Source organism: Callorhinus ursinus, unplaced genomic scaffold (genome assembly GCF_003265705.2).
Source record: "Callorhinus ursinus isolate GAN/ISIS: 27379988/994484 unplaced genomic scaffold, GSC_fseal_2.0 scaffold8, whole genome shotgun sequence".
NCBI classification, from domain to species: Eukaryota; Metazoa; Chordata; class Mammalia; order Carnivora; family Otariidae; genus Callorhinus; species Callorhinus ursinus.
Window position 1 is genome coordinate 62,110,816 of NW_027397070.1, and position 27,850 is coordinate 62,138,665.

At 55.3% G+C, this 27,850-nt stretch overlaps 1 protein-coding gene across 1 annotated transcript in view; it reads left to right on the forward strand.

Moving 5' to 3' along the window:
* Positions 1–27,850, forward strand: part of RIN3 (Ras and Rab interactor 3) — a 121,694-nt gene that overhangs the window by 75,427 nt on the left and 18,417 nt on the right. The window contains exons 4-7 of the mRNA XM_025869442.2: positions 2,307–2,379; positions 8,848–8,939; positions 16,231–17,790; positions 19,712–20,020. Coding sequence (XP_025725227.1) covers positions 2,307–2,379; positions 8,848–8,939; positions 16,231–17,790; positions 19,712–20,020 — 2,034 coding nt within the window. The remainder of the gene's footprint in view (positions 1–2,306; positions 2,380–8,847; positions 8,940–16,230; positions 17,791–19,711; positions 20,021–27,850) is intronic.

The window sequence follows — 27,850 nt, forward strand, 5'->3', positions numbered from 1 at the left end:
CTGCCGGGGACAACCTCGCTCCAGTCTGCCTGCGTCTTCACGTGGCCTCACCTCTCTGTTTGTGTCCCACGTCTTTACGTGTTTTTATAAGGACACCGTTCACAGGCTGTAGGGTTCACCCCAATCCAGTCTGACTGCACGTTCCCTCGATGATCTCTGCAAAGACCCTGTTTCCAAATGAGGTCACATCATCATTGTATATGTAGTGTGGAGGGATGTGGCAGGCGCCGGGGGGCTGGGGCAGAAGAGGTCAAGTTCTAAAGAAACAAACAAGAGCTTTCATCATTGCTCATGACTTTACAGATGCACAAGTTTAACAGTAAAAAGGTGACTGGGCCACTGTGTGTAGACCCTGGGCCCTGGGCCACAAAAAGGAATGAGCTCTGGTGCCTGCACCCCATTTGCTGACCAGCAAGGGGACGGTTGGTAAACTGAGTCTAAAGGAGGTATGCATAAAGTGCCTGGGGGCACAGAAGGGAGAGTGGCTGACTTTATCTTAAAGGTTTCATGTGTGTTCTGCAAAGATCAGAAAGGTCCCCATGGCAAGCGAAAGCGGCTTTTTTTTTTTAAGATTTTTTTATTTATTTATTTGACAGAGACAGACTGAGAGAGGGAACACAAGCAGGGGGGAGCTGGAAAGGGAGAAGCAGGGTCCCTGCTCCAGGGAGCCTGATGTGGGGCTTGATCCCAGGACACTGGGATCATGACCTGAGCTGAAGGCAGATGCTAAACAACTGAGCCACCCCGGCGCCCCAAAAGCAGCTAACTATTGAGCACGCCCTCCCAGTGTGCTAGGCTTGGCCTCCTGCATGCATCACCACTAACCCTGCCTTGAGGGATCCCACTTTATAGATGGAGCTCTCTCTACCTCTTGAGGCTACAGGATGTCTTTTTGGCCCCAGGCTCCCTTGGCCCAGTCACTTCTTGAAAGAGTCAGCAAGGCACCAAGTGCCAACACTAGGTGGCGCTGTGGGCCGCCCCACCGCTATTCATTCACAGAGGGTGCTAATTCCTTGAACTGATGTTTCTGACTTTTCCAAAGTACCACTGGTCCTGTGATCGACTTAGTATTTTTCTTTAAACTCCCTTTTAAAGTGTTTATATCTACCCTAATGGGAAACCATTATATCTTTGCCATAAATAGATGAGTGTGAACTTCTTTTTTAAAAATCATGTTAACTGTTGAGCACAGTGTAGTTATGTTGAAAGAAGGCAAATATAAAAATAAAGCGATTGGAACAAAACATGTTGGTTCGTGTATGCCCATCTCGCAGATCACCGATGCAGTGAAATACTGTCCTGGGCTCTGAAAACAGAACAGCCTGCTGTCAACTAGATACAGGCATGTTGAAGGTGGGAAAGTCTCCTTCCTTCTGCAGGTGGAGGAACTGAGCTCATGGTTGGAGCCAGGCCTGGGACCCAGGTCCTGCCTTCCCTTCCACCACACAGATGCGAGAAGAACCTTAGGAAATTGGAACTGAAGTGTGACACCCTCAGTTTCTCGGTGCCTCTGATGCCTAAGAAAGTTCACTGTGCGTGTCCCCAGCACAGGGAGCCTCACTGTTGGGCATACGGAACTCTGGGATGACAGGAGTCATGAGGGTGGGTGGCAACCAAGATGGGCAGTGGACCTCAACCAAACCGCTTAGCTTCTCCGGGCCCCTTGCCCTGAGGGTCCAAAGCAGGGTGTGGTGTGGTGCCATGTTCCCCTTTCAGGCACAGTCCAGCACCCTACCCCTCCAAGGAGCCATATCCACCATGGGATGAGATCTTGGGCAAATGCGTTGATCCCTCTTTGTTGTCAGAGCTGGAAAATATCGGGGTCATCCGATATTGGGGTTACCCATGCAGCCAAATCAAGTAGGGTTCTAATAGGCCCAAGGGTTCTTGGGTGAAGAGCCAGTGGCCCTGGGCCGGGATCCCCACATCTCCTGGAGGCCAAGACAGATCGGGCAACTTGCCTCCTGCTGGTCCCTTACAGCTCCTCCTCAGGCCGAGATGACCCCGATCCATCAAATGTTTAATTCTGCTTTTACAATCTAGAGTCTTCTGTGTCGTTTTGCCCCAAATGATGACTGTACATGAAAGATAACACTAGCTGCTATAATAATCCCCTGAGATCTCAGTGGATTAACACCACAGAAGTTCAGGTCCCACTTCCCTACAGTCTGATTGGCAGCCCATGTGTAGGGGGCTGTGAGATGCCAAGACCCACCATGAAGATGGCAGACACGGCCCCCACCTGCAGAGAGCCTCCTTCTGTCTTGCAGGGACACTCATCCGAGGCTTTTTTCATCTCTCCCCAGTATTGTACCTGGAAGGCTCAGTTCTTGTGTTTGAGGACATCTTCAGACTGATTGCATTCTACTGTGTCAGTAGGTAAGTACGCCTGGCCCCATGGAAGGGCATCGAGGTGCAACAGATGTTCCTGCACCCTTGGGTGGGGGCAAGGGCAGGGGCCCCCAGAGGGAAGGGTGCAGCCCAGAGGATGCGGGGAGAGGGGACGGTCCCTGGCTTTGCCCTGGTAACCATGAGGAGAGGTGTGGGTTCTGAGGCTGTCTTGGTCTGGCCACGCAGGGCCCTCCCTCATCACCACCTGCCCCCCGGCTCACTGCCCCTCACCCCAGCTTCCAGGACAGCCCGGGAGCCCGAGCTGACCTGACCCACCCTGTTGCAGGCAGATGGCACTTCCTGTGGGGACAACAGGAAGGGCTGATACCCCTCAGCGGGACCGAGCCTGTGATTCTTCGGTCGCTGCTGGGTGGGGTGGGTGACTGGTCGCCACCCTCAGAGCCGCTCTGTTTACTCAGAACTGGCTTCAGGTTCAACAGGAATGTAAAAATACATCTTGGTGCCATAATGGCTTACGCTGCAGGGCCTTGACGAGGGCTGGACGGGGTGTCTCGGGGTTCGGGGCTCCAGGCCCACGTCTTCGTGCTCCAGAGAGACCCATCTTGCTGCTGCTCAGTGAAAACCGTGCTCATCCCAGAACAGCCCTCCCGCCTAGTGGGACCCTCCTGGGCTCCGACGGGCTGGAAGGGTGATGCTGGGAACAGCAGCTGCTAGCCGCTGACACCTGTCGAGGGCTCGCAGGTACCCAGCGCTGTGCTATCCATTACCTTCATAAATCTTGCAAAAGTTCCAGTTTCATGGATGAGGAAGCTGAGACTAAGAGAAGGAACTTGCTCAGGTCACGCAGCTGGCCAATGGTGGGGTAGAGATTCGAAGTACGTAAAGCTCCGAGGTCCGTGAGCTTTGCTACGACCGCCCCACTGTGTGCCTCCCACGATAATTCGGATGACCTAGCATGTTCCTCCAGGCACGCGAGGCAAAGCAGCCGAGGCCCCCGGGGCCGTGGTGTGCTGCGACCTGCCAAGTTCTCAGGCAGACAGGCCCGTTCCTGCTCTTAGAGGTTCCTATCTCAGGAGGGGTGCCCAGCATAGCGCTTGGCACACGCCAGGTGCTTTAAATGAATAAATGAATGATGACGGGGCGCCTGGGTGGCTCAGTCGCTAAGGTCCTCAGCCAGGACCTTTGGCTCGGGTCCTGGTCCCGGGGTCCTGGGATCGAGCCCCGCGTCGGGCTCCCTGGTCTGCGGGAAGCCTGCTTCTCTCCCTCTCCCACTCCCCCTGCTTGTGTTCCCTCTCTCACTGTGTCTCTCTCTGTCAATTAAATAAATCTTTTTAAAAAAATGAATGATGACATAATTGCAGAGCCCACAACTCGAGCTCGCTACCTAATCTCTCTGAGGCTCAACTGCCTCTTCTGTGAAATGGGAATAATACCCGTTAGATGGGTGCTGGGGAAAGAGTGGATAAAGAAGCAGCACGCTGCCCGCCAGCCAGAAGGTGTCCTAGTTCCGTTTCCATGGGGGGTAGTGACTTTGTCTGTCCAGGGAGATCTGGAGCCATACTCACCAAGCTCACACCGTCACCTCCCAATCTTTCCACCTCTGGAGGCTGTTTCTCTACGTTGCAGAGAAGCAGGTACCTGTTTGCCCGCCCTCGACTGCTCAGGGAACCTACGAGGAGATCACAGGGCACAGAGCCCATATGTTTGGGTGTCAACATGCTATATTTGGTGTCGGTGCCAAGGCCATCTGTCAGGGGTGAGGTGCCGTGGGAGGAAGAACCCCAGGCTAGCAGCTGGAGACGGTTACCTGGCTGTCACCTGGCCTCTCCTGCCTGTGGTTACCTCACCTGTCAAAGGGATGGTAACGTGGGAGGAACAACACAGCTCCAGAGTGCTCACTGGAGGCGTGCCCTCCCCCCCAACCCCCTCCCCCCCCACCCCCGGCTCAGGAAGATACAGGTCCTGCTTTAGGGTGCTCACCCTAATGCTCCAGGCTGGATGGTAGTCCGGTGTGAGGACTAGAGGGGCTTCCCAGACCGGACAGGGTCCCATAGTCGCCCAGGGAGCTGGTTAAAAATACAGACTCCTGCCCGCCACCCCCACCCCAGCCCCGCCGAGACTCTGACTCAGCAGCTCGGGAGTGGTGCACAGTAATAGCCCCTTAGCCAGAACTCTCTTAGGGGCAAGGGTTGAGAGGACTTGCCGCCAAAGAGAGAGCAGCGGGGAGGAAGGGAGAGCAGGATGGGGCAGGGAGAGAAGCCCAGCAAGGGTGCGATTGCAGGAGGCAGCCCAGCCGCAGGAGGGTCCCTGGGGGCTTTCAGGAGCATAAGAGAGACCTCGGGGTCATTAAAGCCAACGGGGCTGGGCTTTTGTACTCCCAAGCTGGCCAGGCAGCCAGCTCCCACGGCAGAGGCATTTGAGGCTCTCCCTAGGGCCAGTGGGACAGGCAGTGAGGCTCCAGCATGCCAGAACAAGCCACTGAGGCCCTCAGGAGCCAGCCCCGCTGAGGCTGGGTTGTGGGTGGGCAGAGCTGGTAAGACGCACCCACGGTCCGGGTGGCGCAGCAGCGGTGACTGCGAAAATCAGCTCCCACTGACCCGACGTCTGTGCTGAGTCAGGCTTGGTCTGCGCTCTGCCCGCGGAGTCCTTTCTAGCTCCTACCACGGCCCTGCGGGGCAGGTGTTCTCATCTGGAGACCCACTTCGGGGGCTGATGCCCCCTGCCCCCAGGTTATGTGAGGGGTCGGACACGAAGATCCTTGCAAGGGGCTTGCCGGAGGGCCTGGCGTGAAGTAAGCACTCCAGTAGCCATCACGTGTGTTCTTACCGGCAAGGAAACTGAGGCCGGGGTGTCTCCAGCTCGGGTCGCACAGCTGAGTTCTCAGTCGATTTGAACGCAAGCTTGTCTGGACTCCAGAGCCCCGGCTGCTTCTTCCCAGCCCCCTCTACAGGCCTGGGGCCAAGAGGATGCGCGTGCTGTTCCCACTCAGCCCTCCCCTTCCACATGGGAGGGTCTGGGTCTTCTTGTGGAAGAGGTGACATCGGAAGCCAGGCAAGGAAGGGCAGGAAGAGAATCCTAGGTAGAGGAAAGAGCACTTAGGGGCGGGAAGCTTGGGCATGGCAGCAAGGGGAGAACCAGACACGTGGGTGGGGATGAGAGAGGAGGCCTTGAATGCCATGCCCAGGAGCTGTGGGGACATCCTTCCTCAGCTGCCATTAGCCACACTGCAGCTCCCCATCCGTGTGCACTGTAGCAGAGCTGCATGGTTGCAGTAGGGGGTGGAATCAAGGCAAGGGGAGAGGGGAGACAAGCCCGGGGCCACAGCAGCTATGCTGGCACTATGAGGAGGCCCCTGCCTCAGCAGTGGTTGGAGGAACTGAGAGGGGTGGGGACAGCCACTGCAGAGAGGAGTGGGGGAACAGAGGAGCCAGGGAGATGCTGGGGCTGCTTTCCTCAGCAACAGAGGCATGAACACACTTGATCATTTCTGGAACACTTAGTACGCACCAGGCGCTCTACTAAGCCCCTCGGAAAGATTGTGAGGACAAATCCTCAGCACACCCAGGGGTCAGGAGTTAGTAGCCTTGTGAACTGGGGGCCATTAGCCTCTGGGTGGGGTCGCTGAGCCCTCAGGGGAAGAGAGAACGAGCATTAACTAGAGAGTATCATTGGTATGTGGTGTTTTTCAATCCTGGGTAAAACCCATTAGGGAGTGGAGTATAACTATACAAAAGTATAGTTGGTTTGGTCTTTGTCCCCATTCCTGACACAAAGCTCCTAAAACCCCCTTGGGATTTCCTGAGTGATTGGCGGGGGAGGGGGGGTTGTTAGTCATAATGAGCCCCTGTCAGTGCTACCTGAGTTTGTGTTACAACGGACACAGGCAGGGCCCATAGGCCCCCTCGGGAGGGGCTGGTCACAGGGAGACCCGGTGTTTAGAGGGATGGAACTTTCAGCCCCACCCACCGACCTCCCGCGGAGTGAACACATGGGGGGGGCATGGCGCGCCCAGAGAGGCATGCAAGCTACCTTGCCTACGCACCTCTTCACGCTGCTCCTGAGTCGTGTCCTTTATAATAAACTGGTAGATGTAAGGAAAGTGTTTCCCTGAGTTTTGTGCACCGTTCTGGCAAACAGTTAAATGTGAGGAGGGGGCCGTGGGAACCTCCAACTTAGATCCGGTCCATGGGGGAAGTAGGGGTGGGCTGGGACTTGCAGCAGGCATCTGAAGCGGGGACGGAGTCCCGAGCCTGTGAGGTCTGCACTCACTCTAGTTTAGGTAGCGCCAGAACTGAATGAACCTGTGGGACACCCTGTTGGTGTGTGGAGAATCGGAGAATTGATGGTTAGTGTTAGAAAACACCCTGGAGGGGGTCATATCGTCAGTCTAGTGGATCATGATGGTGCTCCTTTTTTTTTTAAAGATTTTATTTATTTGAGAGAGGAGGGTAGCGAGAGCAAGCTTACACAGGGGGGAAGGGGCAGAGGGAGAGAATACCCAAGCAGACGCCACACTGAGCACGGAGCCCAACACGGGGCTCGATCTCATGACCCATGAGATCAGGCCCCGAGCCGAAACCAAGAGTGGGACCCTTAACTGATTGAGCCACTCAGGCACAGCATGACTGCTTTCCTTTTAAATGAAAATTTTAACTAAACTGGTAAATATCAGAATGTGTCTCATGTAACTTGGAATAAGTCTTGTTTTGCTAAACTGCTTTAGTTATGTGTTTGAGTGTGTGTGAGAGAGTGTGTATGTGCACACTGCCTCATGATGCCAAATGTGTTTCTTACTGGCAGTCATGGTCAAAAAAGTTCGAAAAACACCGGCTAGAACAGAGGCCTCTAGGGAATACACACATATGCACACACACCGGGAGAGGTGCTTAATTTTTGTTATCGATAGCCCTTGCTTTCAGGGCTGTGATTCCCATCCCAGGCTGTGTCCATCAGGATCCCCCTGAGAGCCGGTGAAAAATATGGATTCCTGGCCCACCCCAGACCCAACCCTGGGAACCTACATGCATAGTTCTGGGGATCTGCATTTTTAGCAGCTCCCCCATGGGATTCTGATCTGGAATTAATTAAGTAATACGAAGGTATTGATGCCTACCCATAGGGTTGTTGCGATATAGTAATAGCTGATTACTGTATATCAGGGTGCTTGGGTGGCGCAGTCAGTTGAGCGTCCAACTCTTGACTGCAGCTCAGGTCATGATCTCAGGGTCCTGGGATCGAGCCCCGTGTTGGGGCTCCCTGCTCAGCAGTCTGCTTCTCCCTCTGCCCCTCCCCACCTCTAAATTACATAAAGCTTTTTAAAAAGTAGTAATAATCTCATGTGACATAAGGCCCTCAAACACCCAGCCCAGTACCTGGGCACATACTAGTTGCCCAACAAACACCCCCTCCTGTGGGTTCTTTCCCTTGGATCGGAAGAGGCAGCCCCTGGGTGAAGTGGTGAATTGGATGATGCGGCAGGGAGCAGGGACAGATGAAATCCTCCAACATAACTGGGTCACGGAGAAGGAGGAGGCCCCTGGTGCAGCCTCAAAGGCTCTATAGAATCTAAGTAGATGTCGTCAGAGGGGATGAGCTCCGAGGTGGGAATGAGCAAGGCACACGCATTATAGGCAAGTGAGCGTGCCGTCTGGGGAGGCAGCCCGGAGGCCCCTGAGGGCAAGGGAAGGGTGGGGGGGGGGGGCAGAAGGGAGGAGCTGGTGGGAGAGGGCAGGGGCCAGGCCCAGGAAGGCCCTGGATACAGCGTCCCGGGCTGGAGCTGTTCCCCAGCCATCCCTGCAGTGGCGTCTTGACCAGCACACAGAGGAGGTGGTGGAGGGGGTGTGGGTGATTGTCCTGGTGGCTGGGGGTGGGCACCAGAGGAGCTGAGTGACCCTACTGCCCATGGCAACATACACAGAGACCCAGGAGCCACCGGGAACCCAGCTGGCAGGCCAGACAGCCAACCAGGTAAACTGAGGCAACACGGGACTAAATCATACCATCCTGCAAAATTAGAGATTGAGGTAGTGGTGGCCTGAGGTGGGAGTGAGTGCTGAGGGCGCAGTCTGGGTCTGGACCTAGCCAGCCCAGAGGGGCCGACTGGTAGCCTTCCCTGGGGAAGTCTGACTGTGCGCTCCCTGCCCGGCTCAGTGTGGAGCAGCAATGTGAGCAGCAATGTGGAGCAGGCAGGAAGGGCCCTCTACCCAGAATGGCACCTTTAGAAGAAGCTACCTAGGGTAGCTACCTAGGCTTCCCAAGGGCCAGGAAAACCAGGGACCAGGGAGAAGAGTCTCCCATTTCTGCGGGTCCCTCAGTGCTGGCCCAGGACTAGATCTGACTGGTTGCTCCCTCAGCCACAGGGCTCAGCCCCTTGGCCCCAGGGAAGTTTCCAGTCTGCCTGGAGACCCCAGCAGCCAGCAGGGTTGCAGGGGGCCAGGGAATGGACACACGGGTCCCTCTCCCCGACATGACCTCCGGCCTTTCCTGTCTCCACAGAGATTTGCTGCCCTTCACGCTAAGGCTGCCCCAGGCCATCCTTGAGGCCAGCAGCTTCACAGACCTCGAGACCATCTCCAACCTGGGCCTGGGTAAGTCCCCTCTGAGGTTCAGGGGAGGGGGCAGGGCTTTAGAACGTGGGGCCTCAGGACTGCTGACCAGCAGAGGCAGCTGAGTCTCAGCTCCTGCGGGACCACCCGTCTCCCTCCCCAGGCTGCCGAGCCCCCTGGAGCCTGAAGATTCTCCCAGTTTTCAAAGGGGCACCTTTTACAGCCACCAGAAGGTCTGACGCACAGCCTCACGGGGTCTGAAGGAGCCAGGGGCCGGTCAGGGCCAGCACAGGCTGACCTACTGCTGGGACGAGGCTCTGGGAAAGGCTGAGCCTTTGTCCGCTGACCAGAGCCGGGCACCCGCACGACCCCAGCCCTGGCTCCAGTCCCACCCTCGTCAGAAGGAAAAGCAACAGGAACATGACTGTGAACTGGGTGTGGGATGAGGGACGGGTTAGTAACTCACGCAGCCCGGGTGACCTCGCCCCTGAGGTCTAAAGTGGCATAATGACACTTCTGGTGCTTCATACTTGCCTGGCATCGTCTCTGTGTCATTCCCACGTCTCCATTTTCAATATACAAAATCACGTCTGAGCACAGCTGAGAAGCGTGTCCAGGGTGGGCCAGACACGCGCCGAGGGCTTTCTGGCACCAGTCAGGGCCTCCCCGCTGCCCTCAGCCTCACCTCATGACCCTCTCTGTTGTTTTGCGGAGGTCAGGGGTCAATCTGAGGCCAAGTCAGCCGGGAACGTGAGAGGCATAGGCTTGGTTTGGGGAGGGGTGTGGGGAGGTTTACTGCTTCTTTTTTTTTTTTTATTTTTTTATTTATTTGACAGAGAGAGAGAGAGAGAGCACGAGAGCAGGAACACAAGCAGGGGGAGTGGAAGAGGGAGAAGCAGGCTTCCTGCCGAGCAGGGAGCCCCATATGGGACTCGATCCCAGGACCCCGGGATCATGACCTGAGCTGAAGGCAGACGCTTAACGACTGAGCCACCCAGGCGCCCGGGGAGGTTTACTTCTGACAGGGGGGATCTGTTTGCCTCAGCCCTTGACCCCGCCATGGGGTTCAGGCAGTGTTGTGTGCTGGTCTCAGCCCATCAGTGCCCGATGTTGTGGTTGGACCACCCCTCGTGGTTCTTATGACGTTTGCAAGATGCCCTACGTTTGCAACAACCATCGGGAGACTTTGAAGAAATAAAGGTTTATTGCTCACACGACCTGGGAACTACACAGCACCCCTGGGGTCTCACGGTAAGGTTGTGGGGAGAAAGCGCACGTGTAGTTCTGGAATGTGGCTGAGGTCCAGAGCCGTCGGCCAAGACAGAATTCTTGAGACGCCTTTGGTGCAAAAAAGTGGTTTTAATAAAGCCCGGGGAGAGGACCCTTGGGCAGAAAGGGCTGCCGCACTGGGGATATGAGGAGGGACTAATCATATACTTGGGAGATGGGGGAGGTCAGAACACAGGGAGGCGTCCCAAAGGATTTTCATATGCTAAGGTAGACTCTCAGGATCCTGGGGGCCTGGCTATTGTCAAGCTAAGCTAACGTGGTTTTTTCCTTCTAGTAAGGCACTAACATTAGACAGTTGGGAGTTTCCAGGAGGCATGTCACGCTCTGCCTATCTCAGGCAGTGGGCTACAGGTCATAAAGAAATTTAATTTTGTTTCCTTTCCCTTCTGCCTCAGTTTCCCACATCACTCATGGAAGGGAGGGGGAGGTTAGGGCTCCAGGAAATTGAGTCTGTGGGTCTTTGGAAGTTAGGCTACTGGTAGGAATGCATTTTCCTTGTAAATCACTAAGGCACTGGTAAACTGAGGGAGACTCCTGTCCTGCAGGACTGTGATCTCGACCCGTGAACCGTTTGTTTCTCCCTTCCCTCAGTTTTAGGGCAGCTGGGAGGGCCTGAGGAATGTCTCACGTATCCCACCTGGGAGTGCAGGGGTGGGGAGGGGGTGGCAGGGTGTCAGCTTGTGCTTTGTCCTCAGCTGCCTTCTGCTCCCTCATCGTGCGGGCCTGGCGGGTTCTGCTTTTAGTGGGGCTGACGGTGGGGACCCAGGGTTTCGCAGGCTCACTCTCCGTTGGTGAACTGAAAACAAGGGAGGGGAATTTAATACGCTGGAAGAGAGGAAAAACAACAACAAGTGGCCCAAATGGTCAGTTAACCTAAACCAGCCAAGATCTCTAAAGCAGAGGAGCTTTCGTGGTGGAAGGCAGCCTGGCTGTTAATCCAGTCTTGGGACTAGCAACATGTTTATTCAAGATAATGAAGGATGCCTCTTCCATCAAAGCTTAAATCACTTGCATTACAAAAAGAAAAAAAAAAAACTGGGAGGGATTATACTACAGGCAGGTGTCCCTGGACTGACCTTCACCTATAGCAGTGATAGGAAATACGCAAAGGCAAAGAAAATATGCCCAGGGCCCCTAGACACACTAGGCATTGTGCCCTGCGCATCTCTCATTGTTCCAGACAAGGCGTTCTCCTGACAAAGAACTGAAACTCACTCGAACTAGCATAGATAAAAGGGGACTTCGTGAAGGGACACTGGGGAATCTCCAAGAAACAGAGCAAAAGGTCAGCCGGTTTTGTGGGTAGCAAGGGCCGCCCCCCGCCGCTAACTGCCGCCCCGCTCCCCTCCGCCCCCACCCTCCCGGCAGTTTACTTTTTCTGGCATTCTACTCACTTTCTACAAAACGAGCAGAATGTAATAAATATCCAAATCATTGCAAAGCCTGGGTGCTCAGGCAGGGATGATGTTGCTGAAACAGAGATATTTCTTTGCAGGGTCAGCGCCATGTGCTAACCCAGAGGGGTTGCTCCTGGCTCATGAGCGGACCTCAGAAGGTCCAGGTTTGGCCTTGGGGAGGCCGGTGTTCCCAGGGGGCACTCTATAGAGGTATCATCTTGGGGCCACAAAACTAACACAGGGAGCAATCCAGCATGAAATCACATGCAGTTAGTTGATTAGTGCAAGAGGAACGTAGAGAAAGCGACAGTACGTAAGGGTTAGATTTGCAGAGGGTCTCAGACACATTGGAGGTATGTATACGCTTAATATGTTTGGACAAAGCACCTGTTCTATAGCTCTAGCCAGTTTGCATGGAATTTGCTTTTTCCTTTACATTCTACAATGAGAATTTTCCTAGTTATTCAACACCCACCGACAGCCCAAGTGTGAATGACAACTCAAGGGTCCAACCGCCTGTCCTTGGGATGCCACAAAAATACGTGTTCACTAAACTCATTGGACTTTCAAGCTGTTTCCATGGCATCTGGAATACTTGGCTGCATTTACTCATCCCCTCTGTCCTTCCGCTAACCCAGGGCTCCCCAAGCGTGAAACCTTCATCGCCTTGGCCCTCCGAGCCCACAGCCCAGTACTTGGCCCGGCCCTGGCCCTCTGAGGATTGTAGGAGTGGACACCCGGCAAGAGGCATCCCCCGGCGAGTTGCAGGACGCTGCCAGGACAGTGACACGTCCGCCTTGGTCCGGGGGCAGCACAGAGGCAGGGAAGATACGGCTGCTCCGGGCATCTCCGGCAGCTGAGCCGAGGCTTGGCGTGGTGCCCATGGGCCCGGGCGCCCCCCGCTTTGCCAACCACTAGCATTGCATGACTGGGTTCCGCTTCTCCCCTGGCCTTGGCATTCTGCAGGCTGCAGAGAAAGTTACCTGCTTCCTTTTTTTTTTTTTTTTTTTAGCATAAAAGCCTGCACTGCCACTGTGGTTCCCTGACAGGTCCCCAGACCCTAGGATGCAGCTCCTCGGTCCCAGCTTCCCCCACCCCTCAGAGTGGCATTGGCTTTGAGGCTGCCTGCCAGAGCATAACCATCAGGCTTATCTTAGGGGCCAGGGAGCAGTTCCTAGTCACCCAGGCCCCGGGCCCATTGCTCTGAACCCCATTGTTTGTGCTGGTCCTGCCAGAAGCCACGTGCAAGCGGTGGAAAACATGTTCTTTTTCTTTTCTGTGCATGATGGACCCACCTTGCTATGCTGAGGCAGGCTGTGGGGCTGGCTGGAGCTCCTCGGCCCTCTTTTTGCCCTCCTCCTCCCATTTTCTTGTCTCTTCTGGCCTGTAGCCATCCTCCCCTGGTTCAGGTCATCCCCACGTTACAATCAAAATGACCCTTGCCTTAGTGCCCCTGCTCAGAACCCCACCTGCCTGTCCACTCTGGTGAAGCTCATGCACTCTTGTGAGCCAAGGGGCTGAGCTCCTGCTCTGTGCCAGAATGCCTTAGGTTCTGCAAAAACTTAGATGAATGAAGCATTGTTGTGCCTTATGGAAGCCTGGAAGGGGTGGGAGGGAGTCAGACAAAACCCAAGAATTCCAGTCCCAGGGCTAGTCACTTGGGTCAGGGTGTGCCCCAGAGCTGGGGGAACACAGAGGAGTATATGGGAGGTCCGAATGTGTCAGGAAGGCTCCACCAAACGGTAACATTTGACCTGGGTTGTGAAGGATAGTAAGAGTTTGCCAGGTAGAGAGGGTCGGAAAAGGAGTCTAAGCAGAGGGAACAGCATTAGCCAAGACCTTAAGGTGGGACAGCCCCATGACATGTTCAGGAAGGAACGAGCAGGGTAACTTACTCAGTAGGTGAAGCTGGAAAAGATGTGCAGGACCAGAGCCCACAGGCCTCAAATGCCAGGCTAAACGGTTGGCAGTGATTTGATTCTGAACAAAGAGCAACCAAGGGTCTACTCTGTGCTCAGCATCACAAGGAGGAGACTGGATGGGGGTGTGGGCAGGCTAAGGCCAGGGTCTAAGTGAGCAATGAGAATGTCCAGGCATAGGTGGGCAGTTCCTCCCATCATCTGCCCCATGACTTCATCTTTACCCTAAGGAAGGTCTTAGGAGAACTTGGAAGTAAGCATCAGGGGCCTCGGCTCACACGTGGGTCTGCTGCCAGTCCACCTTTGAGTCAGACTGGCTTCTCCTTGCTGGGAATACTTCCAAGGAGACAACTTGGTACTGGTCCTGTGTAGACAGGGCACATGGTGCTTCAGGTGCTTACCCCTTGGGCCCAGAACATCTGTGTGCTTGGTGTGCAGCACCTGGGAGAGTGGATCAGTCATGGAGAGGTCAGTAGCTGCCCCAGAGAGCAAAGTGCAGGGCCCGGACAATCTGAAAAACAGTCTGCTCTGGACGTGACAGAGCCCAGAGGCCCCCCTCCCACGCCGGGCTCTGCACGGCCACAAGCAGTGGCTGGGAGGCATGCAGAGCTTTGTGAATTGGGAACAGTTCATGTGAAAGTTTGTCACCCTTGTTACCATGGAGACAACTGGCCAGCTGCCCCAGGCTGCCCCACACAGGGTCTCTGCCCAGGACAGGGCTGAACGCGGCCCCACTCTCCCTCCCTGGAGGGGCACGGGCTCCAGGGTGGGGGAGGGGATGTACACACTCACTTTCAGTCAGTGTCCCAGGAGCCCCATTGTCCTGGATTATACCCCGCTCCCTGTGACTGGAGTTTCCGCCCCCTGGCCAGCAAGGTGGAAAAGGCCCCCATCTCTGGGAGTGCCTGTCTCAGGGCAGGCGCACAGTGGCTGCTGCCGGCCATCTTGTGATGTTCCCTTTCTTTCAATGTCTAGAGCCTATGCTGTTCTTACCACATCCCCAGTTCTGGGGCGCACAACACGCTGTCACTCCGGCCCTGGGAGAGCAACTCAGATGGGAAGTGTTGCAAGTTCCTATGAAGGAAGACACAGAACCTGGGGGCCAAGCACATGAGTTCAAATCCCGGTTCCCTGCACTCGCCAACCCGTGACCTTGGGCAGGTTGTTTAAATCTGTCTGGGGCGCTAATCTTCATGCCCTCTGGGGACAATACTAGGATTTACACCAAAGGCCTGCGGTCCGGAGTCGATGAGATGACCCACGTAAAGCAAGTTGCCCACACAGCCAGAATCCAATGCGTGTTCGTTCCTGACGTTATTTTTGGCAGTTTTCCTAGGGACGCATCCCTCCCAGAAGGAAGGAGCTCGGGATGAGCGGCTGGAGGCCTGGCCCCATGGTTAACAAGGGACTCTGCACTCAGTCTCTAAAATTAACAAGCTGAAGAGACTGGTGTCCTTGCTGCTCTCCAGGAGGAACTGCTGGAGTGAGCCCAGGGTGGCCTATACACCATCTGAAATGATTCGCAAGGGGCACCTGAGGGGCTCAGTTGGTTAAGCGTCCGCCTTTGGCTCAGATCATGTCTCAGCGTCCTAGGATCGAGTCCTGCATCGGGCTCCTTGCTCAGCAGGGAGCCTGCTTCTCCCTCTCCCTCTGCCTACAACTCTGCCTACTTGTGATCTCTCTCTGTGTGTCAAATAAATAAATACAATCTTTAAAAAAGAAAAAGAAAAAAATGATTCGCAAAACTTTGCACCCTTTTTGGAGGCTCCCGAGCTTCCATCAGCTCCTCAGTAGTACTTGGTACCCAGAGGTCAGGAGCTCAAGAATTCCTGAGCTAGCCAACCACCTGTGCCCTTTCAGTTGGGACGTTCCATGCCCCTTACCCAGAGCAAGCCTGGCGCTGACCAACCTTGTCTGGAGAGGGACAGGCCTGCGTCGGTGGCCGAAGCCGTGGGCTGTCTGTGAGGGATGGGTCAGGGGAAAGGTCTGTGCTAGAACCGAGAGCCAGCAGTGCAGGGTCCTCCTACCCCACTTACTGACCCACCCCCCTTTACCACACACACACACACACACACACACACACACACACACACACGGGAGGCATGGGACATTTGCCTTTTTTAACATAGAGATTGACAGCCCAAGGCACTTTGCAGTGGGGCCGGTGTTCCCCATTTGGATGGTCAGGTCTGAGCTCACCGGCCATGATGCATACTTTGTTCCTCCCACACACAGCCACCGGGGTGGCCAAAACAGGTCCAAACCACCTTTCCCTGTGGGGATCCCCATTCTAGAGATGACCAGAGACGGAGGCCTGGAAAGATCAAGTCACCTGCCCCAGGGCACCCAGCTGGTCGGCTGCAGAACCCCTTGCCTTCTGTCCCCCCAACACGTGACTGCCACCCCCCCAAGCCATCAGTGCCCTCCTGGTGGGCTCTCACGTGCCAAGGGGCAGAGCTAGAGCTGACCCTGTCACCATGGGTCCCAGCCCCACCCCCGCAGAGCCCCAGATGGGGCTTCCCCTCTCGAGGCAGGAAGTGGTGGGAGAGGTTTAAAGCAGCCTGAGAGGGGAAATAACCCTCAAGCAGTGAAGCAAAGGCTGGTCACAGCCCTGCCCCTACCCCGCGCATAATCACCAGCACCACCCCCACTCCCCCGCCCTGCCAGGCGGGCAGCAGGGGACCTGGCTTGGGGACTGATCAGCCTCTCCCTCTCTTGTCTCTACAGGCTTCTGGGACTCCTCGCTGAACCCCTGGCGAGGCGGTGGGAGCCCCACAGAGCCCCCAAGAAACCCAGCCCCGGGAGCACCCCCAGCCTCCAGCCTCAGGTCCAGCGCCCATTATGAAAACTGCTCGTGTGAAATTGAGCTGTCCATAGGAAATGACCGCCTGTGGTTTGTGAATCCGATCTTCATCGAGGACTGTGGCGGCAGTGCCCTGCCTGCCGACCCGCCACCCCCTGGAAGCTGCCCCTCGCGCCCGCTGCCTCCCACCTCCTTTGCTACCTCACCCACCTGCAAGTGGGCCCCTTGCCGCCCAGCACCCCCTCCCCCGGCGCCCCCGCTCCAACCCTCCGGCCCGCTCCGGCCTCCTCCACCCCCCACTCCTGTTCTGGCCTGTCCTTTGCCCAGTTCCCCCCCACCTCCAGAGGCCCTTCCTCCCATACCCCCGGCGTCCGCCCCCCACCTAGCACCCCATGCCCCAGGCCCCCCCGACCATCCAAGCCAGGCACCCATGGCAGCCTGTGAGAGGCTTTCACAGCCCCCCACAGGCCTGGGCCCCCTCAGGGAGGAAGAGATGAAGCCAGGGGCATCTCCTGGCCCCTTGCCGCAGACCCCTGCCCCTCCCGTCCCAGGGAAGAAGAACCTCCCTGCTGCTCCTCCCAGACGCCGCATCCCTGAGAAGGTCTCCCTGGAGGACCAGAGCACAGGGAAGGTGGACTGGGGGATGCCTGCAGAGGGGGACCAGCTAGGTCTTTCCAGGGCATCCCCACTCAGCCTGCCTCCCCAGGGGACCTCAGACAGTCCTGGGGACAGGCCTCGGAGGACCACAGAGCAAGGTCAGGAAGCAGCATCCAAAGCCAGTGAGCCCGGCAGCCTGCCAGAACCGCTGAGGAAGAGCCGACAACCCCCAATCCCACCCCCCAGGAGGAAACGGATCTCCCGGCAGCTGGCCTCAGGCCTTCTGAGCCCCTTGGAGAGCACCGAGTCATCCACGAAGGAGGGAGTCCCGGAGAAACCCACGCCCAGTCCACCCAGAGAAGGCCAGAGCCCTGCCTCCCAAGCCAGGCCCCAGAGCCCGCACGCCCCGTCCGGCACCCGGCCCCAGAGCACAGCAGAGTTCAAGGGCTCCCTGGCCTCCCTCTCAGACAGCTTGGGAGTGCCTGCCTCGGCCACAGACCAGGACTCCTACTCAACCAGCAGCACGGAAGAGGAGCTGGAGCAGCTGAGCAGCTCCGGGGGGAAGAAGAAGCCCTCGGTGATCCTGGGCAAGGCGCGCCACCGTCTGAGCTTCGTGAGCTTCACCAATGTCTTCCACGCGCTCCTCTCCAACAACCGCAAGCTGTCCAAGAGGGTGGTGGAGCTGGCGCAGGACAAGGCCTCGTACTTCGGCAACCTGGTGCAGGACTACAAGGTGTACAGCTTGGAGATGATGGTGCGCCAGACCTCCAGCACAGAGATGCTGCAGGAGATCCGCACCATGATGACCCAGCTCAAGAGCTACCTGCTGCAGAGCACCGAGCTCAAGGCCCTGGTGGACCCCGCCCTGCACGCCGAGGACGAGCTGGGTCAGTCTGGGGCCTGGGGGGGGCGGGGGGGTGCTGGGAGTGAGCAGGAGGGAGGGGTGATTTCCAGACAGTCCCCCCCTTTCCCACGAACTGAACCCCTCTGCCGTGCGGCCGCTTACTTCCGAGTTCGCCCCTGTGCCAGTTAGATGGTGGGGGAACCTCAACCCCAGGCAATGCCGGCCGGACCTCCCTGCCCCCGTCCTGCCCAGGATGCTACTGATTCCATTAGGGAGACACTTCGCAAGGAGCAATTAGAGGCAAAAGAAGTACCAACCGCTGTTGGTTGCGGAGGGCCGGAGCGGTCTCTTCAGCTCCTGGGGCTCTCAGAGATGCAGGCCCCCTGGAGGGCACGGGCCGCAGCCCCCTCCCTTTGGAGATGAGGAAACAGGCCCTGTCAGGGGGAAGGACTTGGCCAAGGTCATGGAGCCAGAGGCACTGGGGACGTTAACCGTGAGTCCCTGCCTTTGGGTCACTGCACCTCTCACTGCAGAGGCTCTGAGGGCCGTGGGGTCAGGCTACGGGCCTGGAAGGACGGGCGGGAGTGGGCTGAGGCAGACGAGGGCAGCCACATGTCCTCCTGTTGCAGAGGCTGGAGAAGCCAAGGGGATGAGCACCCGGGACAGGGAGGGCCGGCACCAAACCCGGACGTGGGCCAAGCCCAGGCCTGCGTGGCAGGGGAGCGTTATCTGGATCTCCACTGAGACTCAACCACGGGAGCATGGGCCCCTCCCTCACCCCCCCCCCCCAGGGATAGGGCAGCTCAGGTGTCCCTATAGAGACAGGACTTGTGCCCTGCCCTGGGGATGGGATAGAGCCAAAAAGACTTCCCAAGAACATTTCCCTACTGTCAACCAGAGTATCACCATGATGTCAGGTAGACGTGGGTTCACGTTCTTGTTCGTTCATGCCCACCTAGCTGAGGCCCACACCATCAGAGCCTGAGTTAGTCCGTCTGTAGAGTGGGGATAATGGCATGTGGGTTGCAGAGTTGCCGTGTGATCGAAGCCGACTAAATCCTGTTCCACTGGCTGATCGGGATGCCTCTTGGATAAGATGACATTTGAACAACGAAGGAAGAGGTCATGTATATAGCTGTGGAGTGACTTCTCCAGGCAACAGGATAGCAGGTGCAAAGGCCCTGAGGCAGGAACAGAGCAGCAAGGAGGCCAGGGTGGCTGGAGCAGCGTGAACACGGGGGAGCAGGCAAGGTGATAAGTCAGAACAGACTACAAGGGGGGGCCTTAGAAGCCATGGGGAAGACTCTGGCTTCTACTGTGCATGAGATGGGAGCCATTGGAGAGTTCTGGGCACATTTGATTATGAATGTCATAATCAAACCTGCCATAACAGGACTGTGCTGGTTGGGGTGCTGAGAATAGATGAAAAGGGGCTAGGGCAAGAGACTACTCATATAACTCAAGGAAAAGATGATGGCAGCCCAGGTCAAGGTGGTGGCCGTGGAAGTGGTAAGAAGGCAGATTCTGGATTATACTGTATTCTTGAGCCTTGAGGCAAGTGGATTTGAGAATTCAAAGAGAGACCTCAAGAATCATTCTACCAAACATTTACTGGGCACCCGGGCCCTGCATGTACACCTGCACAGGTTGTACACTGCACAACCACCATGTAAATAGTGCCCTTTGAAGTTATGCATTGGTAGGCAGCCCTGTGAGGGTTTCATCAGTTCCAGGCCCTGTGAAAAGCATTAGGACGCAATGTTTCAGTCCCAGAGGGCTCCTATACCCATGTCTTTGTGCGTGGCTTTCTGCTGAATGTACTGCAGGGCCTCCTGTGTTAGAACTACGAGGTGTAGCTACTGAGGATGTCCTTCCAGGGACCGGGAGATGGGGACAACCACACTGTTGGGCACCAAAGCCGGGTGCCTGGGTTCCTCACCCTCCCACTCTTGCCCCCCCTACAGAAGCCATTGTGGAGTCGGCCTTGTACAAGTGTGTGTTAAAGCCCTTGAAAGAAGCCATCAATTCGTGCCTGCACGAGATCCACAGCAAGGATGGCTCACTGCAGCAACTCAAGGAGAACCAGCTGGTGATCCTGGCCACCACCACCACGGACCTGGGTGTGACTACCAGTGTGCCGGAGGTGCCCGTCATGGAGAAGATCCTGCAGAAGTTCACCAGCATGCACAAGGCCTACTCGCCCGAGAAGAAGATCTCCATCCTGCTCAAGACCTGTAAGCTCATCTATGACTCCATGGCCCTCGGCAACCCAGGTAGGTGGGCAGCCAGAGGAGACTGGGCTAGGGGCTCTCTCTAGGAACAGCAATATTGTATGGGCCTGTGACCCCTCCCCAGCAAGGACTCCGGAGCCCTTGGAAGGCACTAGAGAAGGCTTTCCGGGTTCCGAGGCCTTTTGGGGCAGGACGGGGCATGGTGGGGTGGAATTCCTGCGTACCTCTCTGGGGTTACCTGGGGATCAGGTGGAGGGCTGTGATTAGCTTCCAGATTGGAGGAAGGCAAGGAAGCCAGGCACACTGCACATTTGTGTTGATTTGGAGAAGGTTCTCTTAGTGTCTGACGGCTGCTGTAACAAAGTACCCCAAAGCAGGTGTTTGAACCAACACACATCGATCAGTTCATGCTTCAGGAGGCTGGAAGTGGGAGATCAAGGTGTCACAGGGTCATGCTCCCTCGGAAGGCTCGAGGGAAGGCCTCTCTGCCAGCTTCTGGTAGTTCCTTGGCTTGTGGCAACACCGGGGCATTCTCCCTGTGTGTGTGTGTGTGTGTGTGTGTGTGTGTGTGTGTGTGTGTGTGTGTGTCCAAACTTCCCCATTTTTTGAGGCCATCGGGCATATTGAATTAGGAGTCCCCCTCCCTACTTCAATATGACCTCATCTTAACTGATAACATCGGCAATGACCCTATTTCCAAATAAGGTCACATTCCCAGGAACTGAGGGTTCGGACTTCAACTTATGAATTTCAGAGGGCAACACTTCAATGCATAACAGCCACAGCCAGAGGGGCTTGTTTGGAGGCTGGCTGGGCTAGGAGGGCCTTGCTCCTATGTTGGGTGGTTGCCTGGCCATTGACTGGCCAGGAATGCGGGCTACGGGGCCACATGTTTCTCCTTCACCAGCAGGTTAGCCTGGGCCTGTACCCGTGGTTGGGATCCAAAAGAGCAAGTGAAGCCTGGAAGGCCTCCTTGGGCCTGGGTTTGACTTGGCACAATGCCACTCAGATATATTTCACTGGTGTTTTTACTCACAAGGCCAGCCCAGATTCAAGGGGCAAAGAACTAACCTCGCTTGATGGGAAGAGCTGCAAATTAACATCGCAAGGGGCACGGTTGTAGGGAAGGGAATCATTGGGAACGTTTATAATCCGTTTACCACAGGGCTCCTCTAGGCAGACAAGAACAGGCATGACTGCACCATGGTGCACACCTTAGTGAACAGAATGGTGGCTGGATTTCATGCCCCGATCACCTCTTCAGCTGGATGCCCTTGTTTGGTGAGCAACCTGTGTGACTGTACATGGCAGCGGTGATAATGGAGGGTGGAAGGATTGTGACGTCTGTTGCCACACAGACTTGGGTTTCAATTCCTGATCTGTCACTTACTATCTGTGTGACCTCAAATGATTTACTTAACCCCTTAAAGCCCAGTTTCCTCACCTAAAGAAGCTGTTTTACAAAGGGGACACTCAGACCCCTAATGGTTCAGAAGCCATACTCAGTCACTTGTGAATATTAGAAGCAACGTATGTAAAACGTCAACCTCAATGCAAGTACATGGCAGGCCCAACCAATGCTGGCTGTTTTAGGCAAGGGATTCTCTTGCCTTGGAGGAGTAGGCCTGTCTGACCATAGGCCAGGAAAAAGCAACTGAGGGATGGTGCAAGGCCCCCTCCCCCAGGAAAGCTCCCTCACAGGCCTGGTACTGGCCACAATTCCAGGTTGGAGTCACTCTTTTGGGTTAAGCTGACCTGCATCCGATTGCAGTCTTAGAAGGAGCATTGTTCCCTGAAAGCAGATCCCATGTTAAGTTAGAACTTCCCATTCACCGTTTAGCAGAATGTTGGAAATGGATTGGGAGAGAGAGCCTTGTAGGGGAGACGGAGTGGGGAAGTGGAGCTTTCGTTATCATGGGGCAGATGTAAGGCTTTTCGACCTAGGGTCTTGTGCCGTCTGGACCCCAGGGAGCCATCCAGCATGTGAACTCCACTGCCAAGTATATTCCTTAAAAACCCCCAAGGAAGTAAGATGAGGGGCCTTAAGCAGCCTGCAGAACCCCAAGCTCTCACGACACACTCAGTCCCAGGGGTATGGAGCCCTGGGGCAACGTCCAGCATGCCTCCCAGCAGCAGTGGGAAGCTCAAGGTTAAGACTCTATGGTGGCATGGCAAAGGGCTGGCCAGACCTCTCCAGACCTTCTGAGAGTGAGAGGCAAGCCAGATCTGCAGCAGCTGGGTGGGGGGAGCTCGGGGCGTCCTGCACAGTGTGGCGAGCGAGCAGCTAGATCGAGCCAGACAAGAGACAGAGCCCCGAAGGACCCTTTGCTGCAAGCAGCCTCAGAGAGACATCAAACGGGCTGGCCTGGGACCTCAGAGGGATGTGGAAGGGAAAGATCCAGGTTTCCTTCCCAGCTATGTGACTGTATTCTGGTTACTTAGGTGCAGGGAGCCTCATTTTCCCCCTCAACGGGCACAGCCATACCCACCTCACGGGGCTACTGTGAGATTTAATTGAGTCTGCAAATTTGCATCTAGCCCAGCGGCTGGACTTAATCCGGACCGTTACCTTCCCTATCTGAACTTCTAATTGGGGGGATCTTTTCTTCTGGGTCCGTGCCGTGCCAAGGGCCCTACGGACCCTGAGGCATTATCAGGGAGACCATTTGGGGACAATTCCATTCTCAGTAAGTCCTAGTTTACTCAGAAGCCTTGGGCTTCCTGCAATTCTTTTTTGTTTTGTTTTGTTTTGTTTTGTTTGAGAGAGAGAGCAATAGAGATTGTGTATGTGAGTGGGGGCAGGGGCAAAGGGAAAAGGAGGGAGAATCTCAAGCAGACTCCGCACGGAGCACGGAGCCCAACATGGGGCTTGATCCCAGGACCCTAAACCAAAACCAGGAGTTGGATGCCTAACCGACTGAGCCACCCAGGCGCCCCTGCAGTTCTTTTAAACACCCAGTCCCTGGGCAGTGACTTCAAACACCATGATTCTTGATGATGGTGAATTGACTTATTAAAAACTTAGAGAGCAGGGAATAGGGGAGGGAATGGCTAATTTTGAGGGAGAAGGAAAGGAAGGCAAGGCAGTCCTAGAGCGGATGTGCACAAGCAAAGACCAGGAAAGAACAGAGATGAGCAAGGGGGCTCAGAGTTTCCCTGTCCTCACAGGAGGGAGGGAGGCTGGACTCTCTCTGCTGATTCAGAAGCCAGCTCAGAAATTCAGGCCGGGGCCAGGGCTCGGTGGGAAGATTTCCCACTGGGAACAGATGGGTTTCTCATCAAGGGACACTGTGTTCCCCTCCCACTGCTGGGGGAGCACTGGACTGTGAGTCCAAGGGCTTCCCATCTCACCGCTGCCATGAGCAGGCTGGGGCTGCCCAACTCGGAGCCTCAACTTCTTCACCTGTAAGGAAGCCGCTTTGACCAAGAAGAGCAGGGGCCTTGGGGCTCCTTCACAGACCGGGGCTTGAACCTCAGCTTCAGTGCTGTAGCCTTGGACATGAATCTCATGGGACCTCCACAGGTGTGGAAAATGGGGATGAGAAGACCTGCTCATCAGGAGGTGGGAGAGCACATCGAAAACATCTGGTCGGCGGAGGCCCCCAGGAGGTGCAAATCTCCTCCACCTTGGTTTTCTCAAAATGGGCCTGGGAATGCCTCTCAGGGCTGTTTCGAGGATCAGATGCAACCAAAATGTGTGTGAGTGTCTAACATGTGAGCATGCGGGAACGGCTGCTTCCCCACCACTCAGTGGTTTCCATGCTGGGTTCCCAGAGGTACCCCTGGGGCCACCAAAAGGACACAACACAGGCTGGGCCACACCCCTGCCTGTCCCTGTTTGACACATGGAATTCCACATGGGATTTTGTTTGAAATAACCCGTTCTGCTGCTAAATATTTTAGCTTTTAATTAATTGAGTGAGGGGGTAGGGGAGGGGCAGAGGCAGTGGGAGAGAGAGAGAATCTAAAGCAGGCACCACACGCAGCGCGGAACCCAGCACAGAGCTCGATCTCATGACCCCGAGATCACGACCTGAGCCGAAACCAAGAGTTGGACGCTTAACCGACTAAGCCACCCAGGCGTGCCCATAAATGAATATTTTAGCTTTTAAACCTTCCATTTGGAAATAACTTCAGACTTCACAAACTTTAAGAGTAGAAATACTGCATTAAAATAGGAACATTCACATACCCCTTGTGGATTGTTAATATCTTGTTTCATTTGCTTTATCATTTACACACTCTGTGCATACATGGTGTTTTTTTCCTGAATTGTCTGAGGGTGCGTGACATGCATCTGGGCTCTTTACCCCTAAACACTTTCCTAAGAATAGGGATAGTCTCTTGCATAACCACAGGAACGGTGTCCACTTTGTAAATTGACGTTGATACGATATTTTTACCCAATCCGCCATCTGCATTCCAGGCTTCACTGGAGATAATAAGGGCCTTGCTGTTGTTTTCCTCCTCCCGTTCGAGAAACAGGCGCGGGTCAGGTGTTGCAATTAGTTGTCAGGCGTCTTTTACCTCCTTTAACCTGAAACATTTCCACGGCTTTTGTTTGTTTGTTTGTCTTTTAAAGATTTTATTTATTTACTTGACAGAGAGAGACACAGTGAGAGAGGGAACACAAGCAGGGGGAGTGGGAGAGGGAGAAGCAGGCTTCCCGCGGAGCAGGGAGCCCGATGGGGGCTCCATCCCAGGACCCTGGGATCATGACCTGAGCCGAAGGCAGACGCTTAACAATTGAGCTCCCCAGGCGCCCGCACGGCTTTTGTTTTTTATGACGTTGCTATCTTGAAGGAATACAGGTTTCCCTCCCCACCCCCCACCTTTGGTTCTTTTTGATCAAAGTTCCTCATTTTGTGTTTGTCAGATGTTTCCGTGTGATTAGATTGAGGTTATGCATTTTCAGCCCAATCCCGACTGACTCTTAAATTCTCTTCTGACTTTGACGTTTGGCAATCTCAGCACCAGGCCCTCTACCCCAGGCCTTCAGCTCACACCTCCCTTCTGCCCGACGCTTCCAGCGACTTGCTGCTCAAAGTGTGGTCCGCAGACCAGCAGCCCTGGGAGCTATCCGTGCCCCCGTGGAGAGGCAGAACTCAGGCTTGGGTCCTGCCTCCCTCTATCACTGACCCACCTAAAGCAGAAAACAGCCCTTCCCTCCCACTCCCAACCCCACGAGCCCCCTTCTTTCCAGGGAAGACGCTCCACCTGCATGCCTCTGAGCCATTACGTGACGCTGGCGAAAGCAGCCTGTGGTGTCCCCGTGGCCTAGCTGCTAGCAAGCCCTGCTGGAGCACTAAGCAAAGCACTCAGCTCGGAGACCCAGGCCTGAGTTCACTGGCTGGGCTGTCTTTCCCCGAAGGGCGGATGCTGTCTATGCCCAGGAGACAAAAGAATTTCCTCCCTTCAAAGCCTATGCTTTTATGACTGTACCCAGCAGCCCGTCTGGGGACCCATCTCAGGGTTCCTGAATCCCCATCAGGTACCTCCTCCACGGTAGCAAGTTCAGGGGCCTGTGTCAGGCAGCACAGGTGTTTGTGGAGACAGGTGGCTCTGGGGGAGCTTGGCCCTCCCTCTTGCAGCAAGGAGCAGACAGGCTTGGTTGCTCATGGACTTCATGAGGCTTGGGGAGAGCAGTCAGAACTTCTAGAATCATTTCTTCTGCCACTTTCACAAACAAGTCATTCCCACGTTCTCAGTGTCCAAGAGCAGACGTTCAGGGCTGGCCCTGCTGTTGGGGAGAAATAGAGTCAAGCCCGGGAACCCCTCCCAAAAATGCAAGAGGAAGGAAGGAAGGAGGAGTGTGGTGTGTACACATACGGGGTTCTTTGTAAAAGAACATAAAGAACCTTCTTTTGTTAAAGGGCAGGCAATAGGAGGAGGGCAGTGAGGGCCAACAGGCTGCTTTTTTTCTATGCCTTCAAGAGCTGGTGTAAACACCATGATGCTACACTTGACAAGAGGGAACCTGGCTCCTGACTCTGGAGAGAGGGGGCGCAGCAGGCAGGTGGTTAGATTGAGGGCCAGATTGGTGGGCTCAGGGTCCTGGACCCCCCGGGGCCCCTCGCCATTCACCTCCCTGGCAGACTCCACAGAGCCAGCTGGGAATCTGCTTCTGGTTCAGGTGGGGGCAGAGGCTGGGAGGTGAATGGGTGGACGACGGACCCCAAGGGGTCTGAGACACTGAGGTCAGGCTGTTGGTTTTTTAAAAAATCTATGTTAAAAAAGTCTAACCTGATTGCTGATGACAGAAGTCACTAATGTTTATTGTTGAAAAAGACAATTAGTATTTTGGTGGATTTCTTTCTGCTCTTTTTGAAATGGCTATAGATAGTAGGTAAGGAGAGAATTAGTTAAGGAAAATACTTGCTGCTCTAACAGATAAACCCTGCAGTCTCATCTAGTAAAAGTTTGTTTCTCACTCATGTCAGTCCGGTCGAACACAGGAGTGTGGGGGTGGGGCTGGCTCTGCTCCATATAGTCATTCAGGGATCCAGGCGGAGGGAGGCTTTGTAAATCCTCCTGGGCATTGACATCCAGGTGACAGAGAGACAGAGAACATAAGGGCCAGTCCTGAAAGCAAAGCATAACCTTGCCTTTTTTTTTTTTTTAATATTTATTTGCTTATTTGAGAGAGAGAGAGCGAGAGAGCATGTGCAGAGGGAGGCGTGGAGGGAGAGGGAGGGAGAATCCCAAGCAGAGCCCAACATGGGGCTCGATCTCACTAACCTGAGATCATGAGCCAAAATCAGGAGTCAGACACTTAACCAACTGAGCCGGCCAGGCACCCCGCATAATCTTGCTTTTATGCCCCACACCCAAAATAGGGTTCAGGGCCTCTGAGATGTCGTGCTCTGAGGATGAGGAGACCCTTCACCCTCCTGTCTCGAATCAGGCCATGTCGGACATTTCTCACATGCCGGGAACCCAGCAGACACCATGTTCATCTCTTTCCATCTGTCTTGTCACTGAATCCTCCCAACCACTTCACGGGGTGTGGACGCTATTGTCCCCATTGTATAGTCGAGGAAACAGGTTCGGCGAGATCAGTCAGCACACTCAGGGTCATACCCGAGCCGGGGAGTGGTATAGAGCTGGGACTTGAATCCAGGTACTAGGCTGAACCCTTGTGCTGTCCTGCCTCTCCAGGGTGTCCGGGGGCAGAGCTGACCTCAGGGAGGTCAGACCGAAGTCACAGGCGGCCTCACCCCTTTTCCAGCCAGACTGGGACTTTTGGCTGCAGGGCTCCAAGCCCACGGCCCATGGGGCTGGACTGGCTTGTGGGCTGAGCTCCCCAGAGAGGAACCTGGGGAGCTGGAGTGATTTCCTCTGGGATGCGGTGGTGCTCAAAGCAGATGCTGACGCTGGGGCAACATCTGCAGACAACCCAAATGACCCAAGAGGGTAGCTCTGGGGTGCTCCTTGGGCGGATGGCTGGCTTCTCACTTCATGTCAGCCACACACTGCAAGAGGGGTGCACCACCCAATCGTCCCTGCTCCCTGGGCTCCGGCCCTTCCAACTGCACTGCCGGGAGGTCAGACCAGACCAGTGGGTTGCAGTCTGGTTGCAGAGAGCTCTCTAGAGGCCACAGGCCTAGCTGGGGGCCATTTGCAGGCCAGCCCTGCTGCCCCCACTGGGAATCAACCAGAGAAGCCAAGTTCTGTATAAAATACCCCCGCATGAAAGGCTCACGCTGGAAACGTACATTGAAAACCTCCTGTTATCGATGCCCTCGACTTCCTCCCATCCTGTGTTTCTAGCGAATAAATGCATTCATTCAACAGTCCCTACTAACCTTTCTGGACGACAGGGATGTTAACAGGAAAATCCAGTCTCTGTTATTTTGTTGTTGTTGTTGTTTT